Raw genomic sequence first — 20,817 nt, 5'->3', positions numbered from 1 at the left:
ACTGTATCGCTTGTTTATATTTAAGGTACTCTGCAGTCCCTCTATTTCATCAGCAATTCAAAACACTACAGTCAGGAAAAGAAGGAGATGGATTTTCTTCCTTGTGTGGAGAACAGGTTGGGGCTGCAGCCCTGTCAGAGACCCAGAGCCTCGTCAGACCCCCTGGAGCCCTTCCAGAACAGCGGAGTCTTGTCAGAGCCTCTGGAGCCCTGTCAAACGCTCTGGAGATCCCTCAGAGCCCCGGCGGGCCAGCAGCCCAGCCCCGCGCACTGTCCCCACTCCCGGGCGGTGTCCGGGACGCCCGCCGCCACTGCGCCGCCGACCCCGCCTCCGGCCCCGCCTTCTCCCGCCCGCCATTGGTTGCGTGGCCTCCGCAGCGCTCGGGGGTCGGCCGCGGGGCGGGGCGGGCGCAGGCGCGGTGCTGTTATTGTTCCGCGGGGTCAGCGCCTGCCTGGGGTTGTCGCTGCTGCCATCGCCATGCCGGTGAGACCCGGGGGAAGGTGGGCCGTGGCTCACGGGGCCGTCTAGTCACTGCGCATCTCGGCCCGCCGCGCTCGGTTTTCGCAGGCCCCGTCGCCTCCGTTCCATGGCGCAGGAGCCGCGGTGCGGGCGGCGCCTGTCAGGCCGAGCGGGGCGGGGGGTGATGAGGGGCTCCGGGCGGGGCGAGGCCCCGCAGAGGCGGCGGCACCTTGGCAGCGGGGGGTGGAGGTTCGGCCTCCCCTGAGGGTCTCCTCCCATATCCCGGGTGGCTCGTGGAGATACCCGAATTCCGCACCTGATTTTGGCTGGCGCCTCGTGTGCGGTGCCGCCCACGTGGGGCTGAGCCGCTCTCTGCGTTCTGCAGGGCGGCAGAAGCCGCTGCTGAGGCCTGAGAGAAATCGGGGTAGGTAGCAGCCGGAGGGAGAGGCGCTTGGAAACAGGGTTTGTTTCGGCTTGACATTCAATATAGCTGCTCTAGGAGTAGATAAACGCTCAGCTGCCGCACTTCCAGCCAAGGGGAGTGTCTCAGGCTTAACTAGATTCATCAGCTGTGCTTCAAGATTTTTTTTGGTAACTACATGAAAGAAAATGAATGTGAGGTTTTCTAAAGGATTAAACTTTAGCATGTACAACGTTGAGGGTTGTAACTGAAAGGAATTCCCTTCAGCCAGCACTCCCTAGTATCTGAGGTTTGAGAGCGTGTACTCAGTGTTACTGAAAAAGAATGTCATGGCTGCACCAAATTCTGGCAAACTTGTTGCAGATTGCAAGTGTGAAATTGTTTCTTGAAAAAATTCTTAGATGGTGTTGAATGTGAAATGCTCAAGGTTTACTCATTTGGTTTCCACACTGGCAAACAGAAGAAGATCCCATTGCCTGAATAAGTGTGTTATTCTCTCAGCTTTAATTATAAACCAGTCCTGGCTTTAAGTCCCCAAGTTCATGATTCTTTGGAGGTGTAGTTGCTCAAGCTCATTCAGCAGTGTTTGTGCTCAAAAACACAGTGGTTTTATAGTGAGAGAGAGTAGGACTAGAGTGGATATTAGGAAGAAAATTTTCCCTGTGAGGGTGGTGAGGCCCTGGCATAGATTGCCTGGAGCAGCTGTGGCTGTCACATCCCTGGAAGTGTTTAAGGCCAGGCTGGACAGGGCTTGGAGCATCCTGATTCAGTGGAAGGTGTTTCTGCCCATGGCAGGGGGTGGAACTGGGTTTCTTCCACCCCAAACCTTTCTGTGATTCTATGTTAACACTGGTGTTACAGCCTGTGTATTTTTTTTTTTTTTTAAATAATTATAGATTAACAAGCCTGAGAAGCTGGACAAGCCGGAAAGCTGTGACAATGTCAAGGTGGTTGTTCGCTGCCGGCCTCTCAATGACCGGGAGAAAGCTACAGGCTACAAAATGGCAGTGAATGTGGATGAGATGAGAGGAACTATAACTGTTCATAAAACAGACTCATCCAATGAGCCTCCTAAGACATTTACATTTGACACAGTGTTTGGACCAGAGAGTAAACAGCTGGATGTCTATAATTTAACAGCAAGACCTATTATAGATTCTGTCCTAGAGGGATACAATGGTAAGTCCCTTGTTGTAAGGGAAGGATCCCATCTGGTCTCCTATTCTTTGCTTTGTTGAAGTTCCTGCCGACCTTGTGTAAGGGAGTTTCACTTTCTGAGGACTGTAATCCCGAATTGTTTCTATTGTGGCCTCTAACTTGAAAAAGCCTGAAGGTACTTGCTGTTCTGAGTGCTCAGGGGTTGTACCCACTACTGTCATTAACAGTGGGAGATGGGTGATGCAGGAGACTCTGCTGAGATCAGTTAGCTGCATGTTTTTATCCTTTTTCTTCTCTTTGCAAAAGATATGCACTTATCTCATTATCAGAATTCTCAGTGGCTCCTCACTGTACAACTTCAGTGCCCAGGAGCTGCCATGGCTGGGCAGTCACTAGGTATGCATACCAGACCTCTGCATAGAGCTGCTGTGTTTTTTCCTCTGAACTTTGCTATTTTCAACTGGGATGACTGCTTAAACACATCTGCCCTTCCCCACATATAGTCTGTTGCTTCCTGCAGCTGAGACGAGCATGGCCGTGATTTGTGTGTATGTCTGTTATGCATGGAAATATAATATATAAAGGAAAGCAGATTACTTCTTTCCATAACAGTATGCTACAAACAACAACAGTTTACAAAGTTTTCCAAGGTTTATAAAATGACTAATAATCTCTTGTGCTAACAGACACTGGTTTCAGCTGATAAAAGTTCATGGTTTGAAAATGAATGGTTTAAGGCTGTGCCTGGGGAGGTTTAGATTGGACATTAGGAAGCATTTCTTTACTGAAACACTGGAACAGGCTTTCTAGAGAGGTGATCAGTGCCCCAAGTTGGAGTTTAAGAGACGTTTGGACAATGCCTTTAACAACATTCTTTAATTTTTGGTCAGCTGTGAGTTGCTTGGTCAGTTGGACTAGATGATTATTGTAGGTCCCTTCCAGCTGAAATATTCTATTCAGTTTTTCTGATCTGTAATGTCACAGGCTTGATAACAAAAACTTGAGTTTTCAGCAGTGCCAGGCTAAATCTAAGAACTGGAATTTTTCTGGAGTTCCAGAGCCTGGGATTTTAGTAACGTTTCTGGATGCGTTTCTGTGCAAGCTGATTCTTTAGTCCAAATTGTAGCTGTAAGTGCAAGTTCAGAGCTGGGGTTTTGCTGTGGCTCTGCTATAGAAGCCTCACACCATTTCTGCTGTAGCTTAGAGTTTAGGTGTAGTTGGGTTTGCTGTTGATATATAATCATCTGCTGCTAATTGGCCGTGTTATTAATTTTGCTTACCTGTATTGTTCATATGTGGAATTGAAGTGTACTAGCACTCCATACTTTAATCACTCTGCACTTTTAAAACAAATGGACTTTTTATTAGGCATCTTGCAGGCTGGATTAAGCAGCAGCTAAATTGGGTTTGCTGTGTTTGCCCAGTATATCTGTTGCTCCAGCCTTGCACTCCCATAGCTACTGGAGTGGGTGGAAAATTTTAACTCCGTAACAACAGAGGTGTTTAGTGATATTAGGCTAAGAAGGGATGAAGTAGAACTGCAGTTAGAGTTTAGAGAAAACTTCTTAAAGTTTGTTCTTTTACCTTATCCTTCAGGTACTATTTTTGCATATGGGCAGACTGGAACAGGCAAAACTTTCACCATGGAAGGGGTCCGAGCAGTTCCTGAGCTCAGAGGCATCATTCCCAATTCCTTTGCCCATATATTTGGTCACATTGCCAAGGCAGAGGGGGATACAAGGTAAATGCCTTCTCTTCACTGCTTCTGTCTTTTTTTTTTTTTTTAATGTGAGTCCCTGTGTAGCACGAGCCTGACCTTGACAAGGGCAATAGAAATGGTACTTCTCCCAAGATGAAAGGCTCCCACTTCAGCAGTGCTTGAGGGGCAGCAGGACTGTGTTGGTATTTCACTGTTTTCTTTGCACTCTGTGACTGTGTGGGACTTCAGCAAATGTTTTGCTAAGTGAACTACCCAGCTGTTCACCTGCAGGTTTTTAGTTCGTGTCTCTTACCTGGAAATTTACAATGAGGAAGTGCGGGACCTGCTGGGAAAGGACCAGACACAGAGGTTAGAGGTGAGCCTCCTCATCTGAATGTGGTATTTGTTTTGAATCAGAGCAATATTCTGTTTTAAAGACCAGAGAAGCAGTTGCAGGGAAGTGGGAGGTTGGACTCCTCAGCAGTCCTCTTGTCCTTTAAGATGCAGTAGCTATACGTTACTGCTGGCTCCTCTGAATCTCTTCCACTTGGTCAGTTGCACAAACTGGCTGTTCCACCTGAGGCAGTTTTGTACCTGCAATTCTACCCCCAAAGGCCCCTCAGCAGTCCTGGGAATTGGAGACTGGGATTTAAAATCATGTCTTTCCCCCAGAGGAAAACAGTAGCATATTGTCATGCATGAGTCTTTATTCCTTATCTGCTCTGATTCCAAGTGGAGTATTTTATGTGCAAACCAGAACATGGAGGGGTAAACCACTGTACTGTTACAGTATCACTAGAATTGCTGTCGGGGTCTCCTAGGGATGCTCAGTCTGAACTGTTTCTCTCCTAGGTGAAAGAGAGACCTGATGTGGGAGTTTATATCAAAGACCTTTCAGCTTATGTCGTAAACAATGCAGATGATATGGACAGAATCATGACTCTGGGCCACAAGAACCGTACGTAGCCTTGCTGTGGGCAGGTTTATAGCTCAGACAGAGCAAAGATCTGGTTACCAGACCACAGTAGGAGATCTTAGTCCTGTTGCTGGGAAGAATGTTTGGCTGAACAGAACAAAAAGAGTATCTCCTCCCAAACCCCTTTTTTGCAGGGGCAGGGAAAGAAGGCTGTGCCTCCCACATCGGCCAGCGTGGGGGGGATCAGCAAAGGGAGGATGTAATGAGGGCAGTGTTGTTAGAACTGCTTGTGTGTCTCTTGGTCCTTTTTCCACTTCAGTTCTGATCAGGATGAACATTATCCCTGTGCTGTGTGTGGGAGGTAGTTTGTGTTCTGGAAGGCTTCTTAGTTAAGCTCAGATTATTTAATGACTTAAAGTTCTGACTCCTGTTGCCCTTGGCATGCATTGCTGTGTTCTTATTTCCCAAAATACAGCTGTTTTCAGGGATCAGCTGTGAACACCTTAAGCTACTGATCTTTGTAGCCTGTATGAAACAGATGAGGACAATTGCTGCTCTTGGGAATCTGTGGTTGGCTTAGAGCAGGCTGCAGGACCTTCTGCTAGTCCAGGCTGGAAGTGTACTGCAACTTTAGTGCCCAAGAATACACTTTGCTGCTGAGTCTGAGCATCCCTCTGCTATCTTCTGGAATACAGGGCTGGGTAAAGAGGTGGGGTTGAGTCTCCTCTGAGAGCAGGAGGAGTTAGAGGAAGATGTGACTAATTCTGAAGACATCACTGCTTTTGTCTCTATTAAAAGGTTCTGTTGGTGCCACAAACATGAACGAGCACAGCTCTCGCTCGCATGCCATCTTCACTATCACCATTGAGTGCAGTGAGAAGGGAGTCGATGGGAACATGCACGTGCGCATGGGGAAGCTGCACCTTGTTGACCTTGCTGTGAGTAGGACCAGCCAGGTCTTTGGCAAGACATTTGGTTTGTGGTGTTGAGTTTTTTCCAGAGGGTTATGGCCATGTTGTTCATCACTTGCAGGTTCCTTCCCTCAATGTTACACTTTGAGCCAATGTAATTGTGCTGGTAAAACATGGCTTTAGACCAAGATTTATACTGAGGTACCTTTCCTTGGGGAAGATGCAGAAAAAGTGAGACTAAAGGCATTCAACTTAACTTATTTACATGCATTAACTTATTTACATGATGTGTATATAAGATGCTCTATGAAACTCTTTAAAATAATTGAAGTGTTGCTGTTCTCTCTTGTTCTGCTGATCGGAAGGGCTGTAGATGGCGATTGGCAGCTCCAGCTGGGGTGCCTTTTAGTTGCCGACTGACTTCCCATAACATTTTTGTTCATGGGGAGGAAAGTCTCAGCTTTGTCAGCTACATTGCTTTGAGCAATCCAGAATTTGCTAACACTGAAGGTTTCTGTTTAAGACCTGTTTGACTTGTCTCTCTAACAATGTGTGAGATACTTAGCCAGGTTCTCTAATGATGGATGAGGTGGTTAGTGGCATGGCTGCTAGCAAGATTTCAGGTGTAGCTGATTCTGTTTGCAGGGAGGAGATGTATTAGAGGATCTGTTTTAACTCCTGCTTCATGTTCCCTTTGCAGGGTTCTGAAAGACAGACAAAAACTGGAGCCACAGGGCAGAGGCTGAAGGAAGCCACTAAGATCAATCTCTCTCTCTCCACACTGGGCAATGTTATCTCTGCACTGGTGGACGGCAAGAGCACTCATGTGCCCTACCGTAACTCCAAACTCACACGGCTGCTGCAGGACTCCCTGGGGGGCAATTCCAAAACCATGATGGTAAGCTAAGAGATGCCCTTTCCAGTGCCAGCTATTGGGCTGCATTTTTGCAGGGATGGCATAGTGACTTGAACAGCGTGGCATGTACCTCTCTAATCCTGGGTTTAGGATTTGCAGCTTAGAGAACCTTCTTTGTGCATCTCTTTCCATCTTTTCTCTTTGCCTCTGTATGGATGAGGTTCTAAACACAGCACACATATACATACATGCATGAGATCAAACAGAACCTGTGCTTGAGTAGTCAAGAGTGGCTTCAGTGTAGAAGCAGCTAGAAAGCTTGGGAAAGAGTAGCAGTGCCAGACTGTCAGAGCTGGGGGTGGGTTCCTGCAGTACCTTGTGCTGGGCACTGATACTGTCCTCCAGTAACTCGGTCTCCACGTGTTGCAGTGTGCAAACATTGGACCAGCAGACTACAACTACGATGAAACCATCAGCACTCTCAGGTATGCAAACAGAGCCAAGAACATAAAGAACAAGGCCAGGATTAATGAGGATCCCAAGGATGCTATGCTCCGCCAGTTCCAAAAAGAAATTGAAGAGCTTAAGAAAAAACTGGAAGAAGGTGAGACTCTCCTTTCCCCTTGTGTTCCTCTCTGCACAGTTCCATTTGAATTCGATTGTTCTGTTTGAATGGGAACATTCTTTGCTACTTGAATTATCACGCGAGGTTGGCCGCTGGTGCAGGTCCGTGTCCTGGTTTTTTATGCTGAGCTGGATGCCAGGAGAGGTGTGTCTAAGGCTGCTTGTGGGGGCCTGACTTTCCCACTAGGTGGCACTTGGCACTAGGGTGAGTGGTGGCCTCCAGGCTGGCAGTTTCCTTGGGTTTCCCTAGCAAGCACGGGGGCTCTGGACACGGCTGACATGGTACGGGGAAATAAACTGGACTGTAACAAAAGGTCACACTTTTTCTCTGATTGGGGAGGAGGGATGCATTTATCAGGGGGAAGAATGAACCAAATTTGTGGAGCTGGAACTGGGGTTTCAAACACTGTAGAGCAACAAGAAGCTTCTTTAAGCCATGTAACTTCATAGCCTTGTGTCACTTTTAGTCCATCAACATGGAGCGACCCTGGTAGAGAGATGCTTGCTAAACAGTGACCTTGTCACAACATCTCTCTCCAGAGATACAGCACAGAACAGCTGTAGCAGTAATTCCAACATGACTTGCTGTTTGGTGTCTGCCCCATTCAGGAGAAGCAGGAAATGGTCAGTAATGCTTCTTTTTCTTTCATCTGAGATAGAAGTATGAGGTGGAAGAGAAGGTATGGTAGAATCCTGCTAGGAAAACTTTGTCACTTCAGCTATGCAAAGATGCTTTTTTTTTCCATAGAAAGCAGCCTCTTGAGCTTTAATATATACACACTGACATCACAGCATTCAGTTACTTATCTTGATTGTCCTTAAGTTTCCTGAGCCATGGCAAGCTGTCTGCCTGCGTAACAGTTAAGGACTTCTGCAGGTGCTTGTCAGCTGATGTCAGGCACTGCTGTGTTTGGACAAATGCTGCTGTCCCAGTAACAAGCTGATAGGAGGCGAAGGAAAGCTTTTGATAAAAGCACACTCTTCTCTTCTAGGGGAAGAGATCTCTGGTTCTGAAACCAGTGATTCTGAAGAGGAGGATGAAGATGGGGAGATTGGAGAGGAGAAGCGGAAGAAGCGGCGGGGTAAGGCAGTAGAGATTCCTGTCAGTGCCACTAGTCTCCTCTTATCCACGAGCTGGCATAGGAAGTGTAGCCAGAGCCAGGCAGGGACAAGAGGAGTTGTAGAGCTGCCCTATGCCGCTGCAATTATCATGCCTCTCCTAGAAACTAAGCCCTTTGGTGCCGTCTCTGTGGATGGACAGCTCCAAACCTGTGTAGTACCTGCTTCCACTCGGGTAGCTGTGCTTGTGGTGATATCCTCCTTTGTGGTGGCTCCCTGAGTGCTGCAAGGTGGCTGCATATGGCTTGTGACTGGTGATTTGGAACTTCCCCTGCTCACAGAGGTGGGAGGAAGAAGACGCCAAAGATTGTTTGTAGGCAGATGTGGTTTTTATAGCCATGGGTATGATTGGAGGGGAATTTTGGCTGTGGTTTAGGCAAAGGATTCATCTGTCTTATGGATCTTCAGTAACTGACTCTTCTGGTGTCCTATTTTATACTGATAGAGGGAAAAGTGACGTTTGGGTGTCTTTGTGCTAGCTGAAAAGCTTAATGGGAGCTGCACATAATTTTTTTGGGAGCAGTCTGCAAATCCCATGTTGAAGTTTCCTTGGTCCCGCACCAGTGTTCAACTGCTGTGTATCATCTAAACTCCAGGAGATGTTGCTGAACGTGGAACTGCAGGTCACTGTGTACCATGAGATGCTGTGGCTTCTTGGGAGCTTGCTGTTCTCCTAGAACCCTGCTAGTAATTCCTTATGTATAGTAGAGAAATCAAGCCCAGTGGTACATCCCAACTTCCAGCTTCTCTAGTAAACTTATTTTGACATTCAAATTGCCTTCCTGAAGCACCCACATCTGTTGAAAAGAATTCCTGTTAAAGCATTCCTGCTTTTAGGTGTACTCTCTTCATTTTGGTATCTGTCCAAGTAGTCATAAATGACTTTGCTATGCCTTTGGTGATTGTTGTAACAGCTTCATTTTTCACTTTTTGGTTATTTCTAGAAGTGGAAAGCTTGACCACTGTCTCCAAATGTCCTGCCCAAATCTCCTCCCAAGAGGAGGTCACCTTCAAAGTGCTGCTTGGAAGGAGTAGAGGTTGAATAACTGACTTACTCAACTCCCAAACAAACTATTGTAGTTAAGTTCCCTAAGGGAGCTGCTTCACGGGAATACACACTGACTCTCCCTGTGTAAGCTGTTTCTGCCTTTCAGAGAAGTGCACATTGCCATGTGCGTCAGACTGGAAAGGCTTCCTTGTCACTGAATCCTCTGCTATGGCAGATATCCACAGCCTTCTCCACTATGATTTGGTGTTCTCTGCTGTTGTTGCTTGAAACGGAAGCTGCCTTGGCATGTTGTTTTAAGCTGTAGTCTGGTTAAGATGGGTTTTAACTGCAATGTATTTCTGAGCATGCAGTCTTGTGCTGGGAAATGGTGGCTTTGCAAACTGAGTCTGGGGGGGATCCTAGCAAATCCTTCCTGATGGGAACTTGTGCTTTTTTGAACTAGGTTGCTGGCTCTTCTGGGTTTCTTTCCTTTAGAACTAACTTCCCATCTGCATGTTTCTTCCTCTCTGGGTTTTTCTGTGGGACGCATTTCTGTTTTCCAGGCAGTAGCAGCAGCAGTAGTTCAGACTCCACATGCTCTGTCATAGAGAAACCTCTGGATAAGTCCTTCACTAGTGAGTGGGAGCTCTTAAGTCCTTTAAGCTTTGGCCTTTCCATAATCTGCACACTCCATTTTGCAATGTTGCACTCTTCCCCGCTTTGTCTGTTGGAAAGATAAACCTCAAGCTGTAACTCTGCTAAAGCATGCCTTTCCTTTGCTGCTTCCATGCTTGAAACAGTTAATCATTGTGTACGTTGTTAACCAGATATGTGAGACAATAGGAGACAATGCAGTAGGCTGCTTGAGCAAGATTTAAAGATAATTGAGAAATAATAGGTTAAAAAATCCAGTTTGCAACCTGTGTTAAATGTGCCTTCTAAAATACAGGGGAAAAGACGGAGATAACTTCTAATGGGAATTGCTACAATATGAGTTCATGAAGAGGATAGCTAGGCATGTATTCTATGTTATATTGGACTCTGCTTTCTCAAAATTAGTTTTGGAGAAAACAGCATGGGGTTTATACTTGCAGAGAAGATGTGGCAATGCTTGGTTGATCGGCTTTATTTTTGCAGATACTTTAAAAAATATCCTAGTTGGTTGGGGTTTAAGTGCCCCATGATACTAAGTTCTTGATCTCTGGGGGACTTAGTTCAGAGGAACAGGAGATCCAGATTTTGATCTAGCAGTGAATAAAGTCTGGGCTGCTCCTGGTCAGAGAGGTTGCTGTGCCTGTAGAAACCCTACAATCAATGAGGACTGAGGAAACAAATCACATCTTGGGACTTGGCTTGTGGGGACTTCACCCACTGTTGTTGTTATCCTGGATAGAAGCACTCCACTCTTCTCCCCTATGTGGAGAGACCCTGGAAAGTACTGCTGTATAGTTCACTCACTTTTACACTAGTGATGTTAGTGTAAAGCCTCAGCTCAGAGAAGGGTACTAGCAGGTTTGGAAGGAACACAACCCAGGGGAGACCTTTTGTGGGTCATATGACTGTAGCCTGGGAATTCGATTGCTTCAATCCTGCTCCTTTAAAGCTTGCTTGCAACCTCAGTGTTTTGTTTGGATGAGGACAGTTAATAGCAAACTGCTGATGTGTCAGCAGTCCATCTCCTGCAGGTTTGGAGACAGCTCTGTTGGGGAAGTTGTGCTGGGCTTTTGGCAACTGGGATAAGTGTAGCTTTTTGTGGTTTGGGATATTAACTGTCCTCTAGTGTGACCCTTCTGCATGTGGTGTCTTTCATTATCCCTTTCCTGTCCTGCCTTTTTTGATGCACTTTCTTGAATAACCAAAAATGGCTCTATACCTCTATGGAAGCACCAGTTACTGCAAATTAACTAACTAATCCCATGTGTAATTAAATGGAGAAATCTTGTGTTGAGACTCTGTGTGCAACTGTATTGTACCTTGCTAAGAATTGGCTTGGAAATCTTGGTTAAAACATGTATTCTGTATGCTAGTATTTTACAGGTAATATAACAGAATTGGCTCTCTTGAGTGTGGGGAGCATTAAGTTTGTTAATTGAAGGAGAAATCCACCCCCTTTAACTGTTTCTTAGGGCATGATCCTTGCGGCAGGCTCCTAATGTTGTGTTTAGATCCAGCATTGCATTGAATGGGCAGAAGAATGCAAGAGTGAGCTGAAGATTATCCTGGATTTGCAAAGCAGTCAGAAGTACAGACACATTCTCTGCTTTAGCATAACATAATGTATTAGTCTTTGCTCTAATGGAGGGGTTTTTAGTTACGATTATCTCGTATTTTCTACCCTAGAAACATGAATATAAAATTTGATGTTTGTTCTGGTGCTGATGATCTTTGTCCAAAATGATCAAAGCAATAACATTTTCTCTCCTCTTTTTATGTGTTTGCTGCCTCTCTGCGATTTGCTTTCTACTTCCTCTTAATACAAGATCAAGCAGGTTGGTGTAATTGATTTTCACCTCCTTACAATTGCAAAGCTTGTGACAGGATCTTACAACTTGCTTCACTTCACCTTTTTCTCCTAAACTGAAAATATATAGGGCTATGTCCTAATAGTAAGAAGCCTTTATCTGGCTTATCTCATATGATGAGCTCTGTATAGCACTTCCAGAAAGCTTCTTACTCAAAGACTAATTAGTGAGAGATTTTTGCACCACAAGCCCAGAAAGAAGTGCTCATTATCTGATTCTGAAGTTTAGCAGATGGCAATGAAGATGTTGTTTGCTGTACTGGTGAAGTCCTTGCCTTGCAACAAAACTAATGAAAGCTCTCGTGCACCTGAAGAAATATATATGCAGATGTGAAAATATGTGCACGCATGTTTACATATGCAGTACACTTTGTTGGAGTGTGTATGTGTATAATGTATATATGTATATAAATAAAATATATGTATATAAATGAAGGTGAATATCTTGCAGACTGGAGGAAGAAAAGCATTTTATTGAACAGCTTCCTTGAGCGTGTTCTGACCATGTGCGTTATGTCACTATTGGAAAACTGTCAGGTCGCAGTCAGTGGCTCCTGTTAGTTTCAAGTACAGCTGAATTCTGCAGGGTGAGGTTTTTTCATGTCTGTAGAAAAGCAAAGAGGGAAAATGATGGATTCTCTTGTGAATAAGGGATATTTAGGACTTGTGGATTTGAGGAAATGCATTCTCATTCGACATAACCCCCCAGGATCTCTATGTTCACCTGCTTTGGGCACTCCTAAGATTGCAGTGAAAGTTGGCTCAAGACTTGCAGAGTGGCTTTCAAGAGCAGCAGCCTCACACTTTGTTTCAAATTTGGGGTGTTTGAGACCAACCCTTGAGGTTAGTAGGTTCATTGAGTTGCTCTGGCCACTCCCTTTGTAGCCCTCCATGACATGGACCTGGTTCTGTTGTAAAGACAGCTGATTAAGCCAGAGCAAGCCTTGGTACTTTCGAATCTCTGGGTAATCACTGTTACATAGACCAAATATTATCAAGAAGTTTCTTCAGTTGCCTAGTTTTCATACGGCTGTTCTGAATTTCTCTATTTTCGTAGTAGTATGTTCTTAAAAATACATGTATGCTCCCTTTGGAACAGGTAAGCCTGTAAGGAGGGCAGTGAATGAGGGGGAATGGTGGAGATGCTAATCTGAAATTTGAGTATGTAACTCTTGGTAGCTGAACTCTTGTAGCTGTAGGTTGAGGCAGTCTTCTGTTTTCCTTCTTCTGGCCTGATCTGCATTGTTAGAATGTCGGAGTTTCCATTTTGGGCTTCTCTTTAAGCAGTGTTCCTTCTCCAGGTGTTCTGCATATGTTTTGTATCTTGGGGGCATTAGGTTCCAGTGTTAGTTACACAGCATGACTGCTCTGTAGGAGCTGGTGACAACTGGTCAAATGTTAAAATGGGATTTGAAGGACTGAGTTTTGTCCGTTTTGAAGCTGATACCTAATGAAATTTTTGTTAAATGCAAGTATTGAGTCTGAACTTGGAAAAAATACTATGATACAGAGGTTGTTTTGCTTTGTAGTGAAATAATTTGTTTTCCCTATGTTTTTCAAAGGCAAAAAGAAAGTTTCCCCTGATAAGATGGTAGAGATGCAAGCAAAGATTGAAGAGGAGAGAAAAGCTCTTGAAACTAAGCTTGATATGGAAGAAGAAGAAAGAAATAAAGCCAGAGCTGAACTGGAGAAGAGAGAAAAAGACTTGCTCAAAGCTCAGTGAGTACCATGCTCTGAGAAGTTTGTATGGTCATGTGGGTTGTTCCTTCCTTAATGACATGAATATCTGGAGATACATGGTAAGGTGCCTGTCAAACTTTGTAGAAAGTGAACACGAGCCCTTGCTGTTTTCAAGGTGAAAGAGGAGCTTATTCTGCTTTGAGAGCTTAGAGTATATGGAAAAGACAAACTTATCCTTTTGCCACTTCTTTTCTTAACTTTACTTAGTTGTGCAAGATAGCCTAGAAACAAATTAATCTCCCAAGACCTGTGAGGAGCAGCAGTACTGTTCTGTGACAGGCCGGGTTTCCTGCAGTACAGCCCCAAGCATGTCATTTTGGGTGTAGGGGTGCTTCATTCTGAAGCCAAAGAGCTGCTGAGGTTGCACTACCCTATGCAAATAGACTGCTCCAGCAGCAGCCAGCATTCCTGGTTTGCACCTCAGCTGCACTGCCTTGATCTTTGTTCACTCCCCTCTTATTTCAGCAGCTGCCTCTGGACATTGCTGTGCTGACAGGGCCCTTTGGGGCAGAGGGTGCCTTGAGTTGCCTGGTGATACCACTGGGTGCTTGCAGCCCCTCACAGAGGTGACTCGCAGCAGGAGTCACTTCTCTGCTGACCTGGTTTTGCTTGAGGGAAAGTGGTGGGAGCTGGAGCTTGGGGAACTTGCTGCTCTCACTTGCACTGCCTCACCGCCACTTAAACCCTCATCAGCAAGACAAGTTTTTCCAGCCCTGTGAGGGGTGTCTGGGCTATAAAACCGAGCTGGACCTGCTGCCTGCTGAGCACGGTAGGATATGAAGTCTCACACCTACCTGTCTGTCTAGGCAAGAGCACCAGTCCCTGTTGGAGAAACTGTCTGCATTAGAGAAAAAGGTGATTGTGGGAGGAGTGGACTTGCTGGCAAAAGCAGAGGAGCAAGAGAAGCTTCTAGAAGAATCAAACATGGAACTGGAAGAACGAAGGAAGAGAGCAGAGCAGCTTCGCAAGGAGCTTGAGGAGAAGGAGGTGGGGTTATCTACTGTGCCTGTCTGCAAACAGCAATGGCGTGACATACCAGGATGTGTTACCCAGGTGTGGCTCTGCTCTGGAAGCACTGCAGAAGCCAACCCCTCCACAGGTCACTCATTGGCTGTGCAACCCCTGCAGGTCTGAGCCAGCCTGGCTCAGCCAAGGCTCTGTGTTCTTGGCAAATGCTTTGTTTGTTCAAGTAGTTTTTCCTCTTGCTCATACTATTGCAGAGAGTTTCTGTGATTTAGTGTGTGTGTATCTGTGCTAAATGTTGTCCACAGCAAGAACGCTTGGACATCGAAGAGAAGTACACCAACCTCCAGGAGGAAGCACAGGGGAAAACCAAAAAGCTGAAGAAAGTTTGGACCATGCTTATGGCTGCAAAGTCAGAGGTTAGTGTCTAAAGTCCTCAGCCAGTGATCCTGGGAGGTACTAGAGTTGGGAAGGACAAGCCATCGGCTTTGCAATGCTAGAAAAAGTGCCGTATGTTTAGGAATGTCTTCCTGTGCTGTCCATTTGGCTCACATAATTCAAAAATACCTAAGTCTGGAGTTGGAGCTTTAGAACAGCATGTTATAGAGCTTTTCCTGAGGCTAGGCTGACAAGGGTTATGTGTGAGACCCTGAGATATGTAGAAATTCAAGGAAAAACACTGGTTAATTTTGAAATAAAATGCAAGTTGCTTGCTGGCAGCCCCATGTTCTGCTTCGCTGCAGCTCAAAGGCTTCTCTGCTCTGAGCTGCCTGTTCTTTGTGACCGATGCCCTTGTTACCTCATCCTCAGTCACTGGATGAATGTGTCCTTTGGCTGGTTGCTGGAGTTCCTGTTTCACAAAAAATGCATTTAGTCGTTGGGATCAGAGATTTTCCTCAAAACTGTGCCAGGGGTATAACTTGTCTCATGCTCATCATCTAGTCTTAGCTGAAGCAGCTTGGATTGGCAGAAGGCCAGTTTTGGGTTTATGAAACTGAGAACTTAATGCTATTTTCAGCAATCTCTTGAGTTGGAATGTTTCAGAGGGTTTATTCTTCAGAGATAAATATTCTGGTACTAATAACCAGAGTTTGCTTTTGTTTTCCAAAAACCTCATACAGACATAAGACTGTTCTCTTTAGGCTTTTACCATGTCTTAAGATGACTCTGATGCCTCTCAAATGCATGATTTGTTTTCAGATGGCAGATCTACAACAAGAGCATCAGAGAGAGATTGAAGGGCTGCTGGAGAACATTCGGCAGCTGAGCAGGGAGCTCCGTCTTCAGATTCTCATTATAGACAACTTCATTCCTCAGGACTACCAGGTGAAGGCAAAGCACCTAAGCCTGGGGCAGGGGTTGTGCTGTGCTAATGTCCGTTCTCTTGCAGCTTATTTTTGTAAAGGCTTATAAAAATAAGAAAATAACATTCACCATATAGTTAACTGGTATGTTTGCTGTGTGCCCATGCAGTGGGTCTGTTCAAAATCTTTCTCTTTTTTTCCACTAGCTTGAAGTTGTGCTTGCTAATGTCTGAAATTAACATGAAGACTGGATTTTTGGATCTTTGACCTTCTCTGTGACTCCAGTATTCAGAAAATTCATGATGAGCTTAAATATAATGCACACTATTTAATGGGAAAATTAAGGGAAATTCTTTTTATCGTTACCATTCTCCATATTACAGTGTTTGTTTACTGCTGTCCTGATGGTGTTGGCATAATCGGAACCTCATGCTTTAGGGGGCTCTCCAGTACATACAATTTGGGAGTAGTATTTTCTCTTCTGTAGTCTTCAGGGTATAAATAGGGTTTTTTTTTGCACAGGATATAGCTGTCCTGATAGGAGCAACTTGGAATGGATCAAGACTGTTCTTACGCAGCTTGTCCAGGCCTTAGGATGTATTTTCTGGAAAGTGCAGCTGGAGGGGGTAGATTGTGCAAGTCTAACACTTACTGTCCTGACTTCTTTGTAGGAAATGATTGAGAACTACGTTCACTGGAATGAAGACATAGGAGAATGGCAGCTGGTAAGAATGGCTGCCTGGCTTGTGTACAAGCTAATGTTAGCATGAGTTTCTGAGGGGTTTAATTGAGCCCAGGAAGAAACTGGTGAAGCTGTAGTCAGTTTTACTGTGCACAGTAGACTTTACTAACAGATCTTTCTTTCTGCTTACAGAAATGTGTTGCATATACAGGAAACAATATGAGGAAACAGACACCTGTTCTGGATAAAAAAGAGAAAGATGTGAGTGACTATTGAATTGATGTATTGAACTGTACAGGCCCAAGTCCTGCATGAGACTACCACTCTATTTAGAGCCAAACTGTCCAATTTCAATTTTCTTTTCTTTTGAAGAAATGAGTCTTTATAGCGTCATGAAAGCACCGTTGATCAGTGTATAAAATTATTCTGATGATTTTATCTTACGGGTTTTTCTGGTGTTTTTCTAGCCCTTTGAAGTGGACCTTTCCCATGTTTACTTAGCTTACACTGAAGAAAGCTTGAGGCAATCTCTGATGAAGCTGGAGAGGCCAAGGACTTCAAAAGGCAGATCCAGGCCCAAGACGGGTAGAAGGTGAAGAACTCTGGGGTATCTGTATGCAATGAGGGATTTACCCAAGGGAAGGTTTAAGTTTGTGTATGCAAACTTACCACAAGTCTTCAAATATTAGCTTAATGAGAAGCCAAAGGACAAAAATTTTGCATGGTGTAGTTCGGTATTGCCGAACAGGTGTGACAGAACCAGGCTGAGATCTCTTTAGTGCAGTAAATCTTGTCCAGAAAGACTTGTCTGGGGATTTTTCTGATGTTCTTTTGCTGCATTCTCCTCTTCCAGCTCCTTGCTTTATTTTGCTGCATTCCATGGTTCAGTTTGACACAGTACACTCATACCGATGGAGAGGAGAGGGCTGTTGGAGGAGATTTCAGCATGTGCTTCCTTATGCTTTTTGTTTGGCTGGTTTTGCTTATGGAGAAGTCATGTCATGTAGTTTTGATTTGAAATGTGGCTGGTCCCTGTCTTTCCTAGACAGCGTAATGATGTGTGTGTGGTGTTGTTTTTCCCTTTCCTTTCTGCTCTCCAAACAGAAAACGTTCGGCCAAGCCAGGAGCTGTCATTGACTCCCTGCTGCAGTAGTGTGACCTGGTCAGAATTGCTGTAAAAATCAGTGAGTGTATAAGGTTTGGCCAAAATACGGAATTCAAGAGATGGCACAGTTTGATATGGTTGTAATTTTTTTGTTTAAAAAAAAGTATTTTTCCTTAGTTGCCTGTATATTGTATGTTATATTAACATAATATTAAACTGGTATATATGATTGATGGTTGTGAAATTCCATGTGTTGAATGTGTTGTGCAGGGAAACTTGTTGGTAATCCTTGTTGAAATGTATAGAAAATAAGGGTTCTAGATGTGTGTGTAAGTGCTAGACGTGTTAGTTCAAAACAGTTAATGAAATCCTAAAATTAAGGCTGGTAAATCTGACTTACGCCCTGCTTTGCACATAACTGGCAGCTTTCACTGTTGTCCTCTGTTGCACTGATCTGTATTTCAATGTCGTTGCTGCAAACCTTTAAGAGCATCAAATCTTTTTATTTAATATTCCTCACTGTGGCTGTTAACCTGATCGTGTTGTGTGTCAAATACACAGTCCTTTTCCCTTTTTGCTGGCTTGCTGTACAGAGAAAGTAGCTGGTTAGGAAAAGAACTACAAAAGACTGAGGTGTCTGAAAAGGGGGACCATGCTCTATTTAAGTGCAGCAGAAATCAAGGGTGCCTAATAGTCCTTTTATTTTTATCAGTTTGTGATTTGCTGGCACTGTGGAAAATGAGACCTTGGATATGAAGGCAAAAGAGTGCTTTTTTTCCTTCTTTTAAGGCTGTGTTACTTTGGCTGCTTTTTATGCTTCAGGGCTGGAATTTGTGTGTGAGTAGTTTTGTAATCTGAACAGCAGAAATGATGTAAGGAGGATGCTGTAACACCAGGACCTGATGTTACAGGGGCTGTAAAGCGCTATGGCTCCATTTCCTCATCCCTGGCTATAAGAAACTGGGCCACTGCTCTACACTGAGGATGAATTTGACTCTCCTTTAGTAAAACAGAATGAATTGCTCAATTCTCCTGGACCAATATCCCCTGACATAACTGGTGCTGTCTGTGTTCCTGTGTAGACTGTGTGCATCTCTGGCTATGCAGAGGAAAAAAATTCTGGTCTCTGATAATAACCATTTATTTGTGATGGCTGCTCTTTTTATTTTATATTTATGCTGCTAATAGACACGTATCACTTTAATATGTTGCTTTTGTGTCACAGAGAAAATGCACCTCCTTCAGACTGTGTGTGTTTTTTAACACATCACATCAGCTGTGGGTATATAGGCAGTTCCTGTGCCAGGGTGGGGGGATAAGCTGTGACCTCCTTGACATCTTAGTGTCACCTGGAGGATTGAAAGCTGTGATTACTGACAGGAGAAATGGAGTTCTTCGGTGTGGCAGAAAACAAGTCAGCTCCTCAGGTGTCCTGAGTCCTTGCTAGTAGCCACATCTGCTTTTACCAGAATATTTCTGTGAAGTACTTAGAGAAGTTAAATGCCCTTTCTTCCTGTCATGATGGTTATATGGAGGTACCTTGGGGTCTGTGACAGGGTCTGTAATAGTTAAAACTGGCCTTGTAAGGACATATTTTGCTCTGAAGGATATATTCAGTGCTATTCTAAACAAGTTGTAAGCTTTTTCCTGGTGTTTTTAAAGTTTTTTTCAGGCTCATGGAAGAACATGCTGCCCTCTCTATTGGGAGTGTCACCTAATTCATACAACACACAGATGCAAACGCTGGCTTTTGTTTTTTCTAGGCTAGCATGTAGAGGCAAAAGCTCAGAAACTTTCTTGATTGAAGCTGTAGTTGGTTTTGCTTGTGGAGAGGTGACCTTATTTAGAATATGCTTTAACAGAGTTGGATTATCTCTTATTACATACCTCTCATCAAAAAATCCAGACTGAAAATGGCTTAAATGCTACTTGAAGTCTTTCAGTTCCAAGTCCAAGCAGATAGATGCACAGCTGTGGCCTGTACTAGTTCTCAGAACCAGGGATAACTCCTGTTTCCTTTTTGTGTTACATCTTGTGCTAACATTTATTGAATTATATGTTTTTAAGGGAGTTAAACCAGAACTGTGCTTTCAAAAAGACGATTAAAAATCCTTTTACCTGACAGGTATCAGTTGCTTCAAGATACCACTGTGAACCATGGCACTCCATTTAAAAAAATTAAATGTTTAAAATACTTAAAACTTAAAGGCATATGCTTTACAATTAATATAACAGTCCTGCTGCTGAAAACGTTAGTACTCTGCATGTTTAAGTGAGCCTTGGAGCAGGGAAAACTATAACGAATTGCTTGCACACCTTTAATTGGCAGATACTTAATTGGCAGATTGGAGAAACTGGTTATCTCCTGTTACAGAGGCTTGGAGGAGGAATTATCTGCTCTATAAGAGGACTTTATTTAAAGTGGAACGCTCTCATGGTCATGTGCGCTATCAATTTGGCTCACCTGTTAACTGGTGTGTTTTGTTGAAGTTCTGGGAAGTTTCTTGTAAAACCAGGGAGTCTGGCTTGTAGATTTACCACATGGGCCCTCTCTAAACCCCTGCCAATCTGTCAATGTCTAATGGGCCCATAATGTGTTTTAATAAGGAAAGGATTTTATTTATACAGACTTTTAAGAGCTTAATACAGCCTTTCTCATTGCAGGTCAGTATGTGCTCTAGTATTTATCAAAACTCATATTACGTAACATACACTGTGTGTGCTCATCTTTGCGTTTTACTACCAGAAGATTCTCCTCATTCCAGAACATTGATCTTAACAGTGAGATTTTTGCTTTATGTTGTTTAATGTTGTGTAAATCAATTATTTCATATTTAACTTATTCCTAATCCTTTAAGAGGAGGGGAAATGGTCCTTAGTGCCTTTCACTGACTACACTGTCTGCACATGTCCAGCTTTCACCTTTCTCTACACTTCTGCTTAGCCAGGCCTGTATAGAGGGAAGAACTTCTGGTCTGTTTGTATAATTTGCCTTCCAATTAATTGGTTTTTTTAACTCTTGTTTATTTCTTACTATTCCTTGTTTTATTAAAAGTTAATTAATTTTACTGTATATATCAATATTGTGTCCCTGGAGCATGTTCAGACCATGAAATAAAATTCTTGATTCCTAATTCCACCCTGTACGCGTGTGTCTTGGGGTGATTTTATGATGATACTTAATTCCCTAATCATCTGCTTTATGCCCAGAAATGTCTGCTGTATCTTTAAGATGAACCAGGGGGCGGGGCCGGAGCCCGGGAACTCCGGGCGCGGGCTCTCTTCAATATCTGTTCCTCCGGCGTGGTCGGCGGCCAAGCGGATTGTTACTTCTTTGCCTTTGCTGGTTTA

At 44.1% G+C, this 20,817-nt stretch overlaps 1 protein-coding gene across 5 annotated transcripts; it reads left to right on the top strand.

Annotated features, from left to right (window-relative positions):
• Positions 1–398: 398 nt before the first annotated feature.
• Positions 399–20,612, top strand: KIF3A (kinesin family member 3A). Of its 5 annotated transcripts, none has more exons than XM_032125377.1 (19): positions 399–483; positions 1,777–2,059; positions 3,635–3,779; positions 4,029–4,113; positions 4,590–4,695; positions 5,452–5,591; positions 6,265–6,462; positions 6,850–7,024; positions 8,037–8,126; positions 9,715–9,786; positions 11,632–11,640; positions 13,235–13,391; positions 14,219–14,399; positions 14,684–14,794; positions 15,576–15,701; positions 16,351–16,404; positions 16,554–16,622; positions 16,829–16,953; positions 17,466–20,612. In XM_032125377.1, exons 1-19 carry the CDS (start codon positions 478–480, stop codon positions 17,512–17,514), a joined length of 2,181 nt encoding a protein of 726 aa, XP_031981268.1. In that variant the 5' UTR covers positions 399–477; the 3' UTR covers positions 17,515–20,612. The 5 variants fall into 5 exon arrangements, with proteins under 5 accessions (XP_031981268.1, XP_031981270.1, XP_031981271.1 ...); XM_032125381.1 differs by lacking the exon at positions 399–483 and adding an exon at positions 866–883; XM_032125379.1 differs by lacking the exon at positions 9,715–9,786.
• Positions 20,613–20,817: the final 205 nt, after the last annotated feature.

This window comes from Corvus moneduloides, chromosome 15, assembly GCF_009650955.1.
Source record: "Corvus moneduloides isolate bCorMon1 chromosome 15, bCorMon1.pri, whole genome shotgun sequence".
Taxonomy (NCBI): Eukaryota; Metazoa; Chordata; class Aves; order Passeriformes; family Corvidae; genus Corvus; species Corvus moneduloides.
Note: the sequence above shows the minus strand (reverse complement) of the source record. Positions and strands in the feature narration are given on the sequence as shown.

Excerpts from the sequence above, each read along its gene's own strand:
- KIF3A (XM_032125377.1), top strand. Across the intron at positions 2,060-3,634 it reads TGTCCTAGAGGGATACAATG|GTACTATTTTTGCATATGGG; the intron begins GTAAGTCCCTTG and ends CTTATCCTTCAG. Across the intron at positions 6,463-6,849 it reads GCAATTCCAAAACCATGATG|TGTGCAAACATTGGACCAGC; the intron begins GTAAGCTAAGAG and ends CACGTGTTGCAG.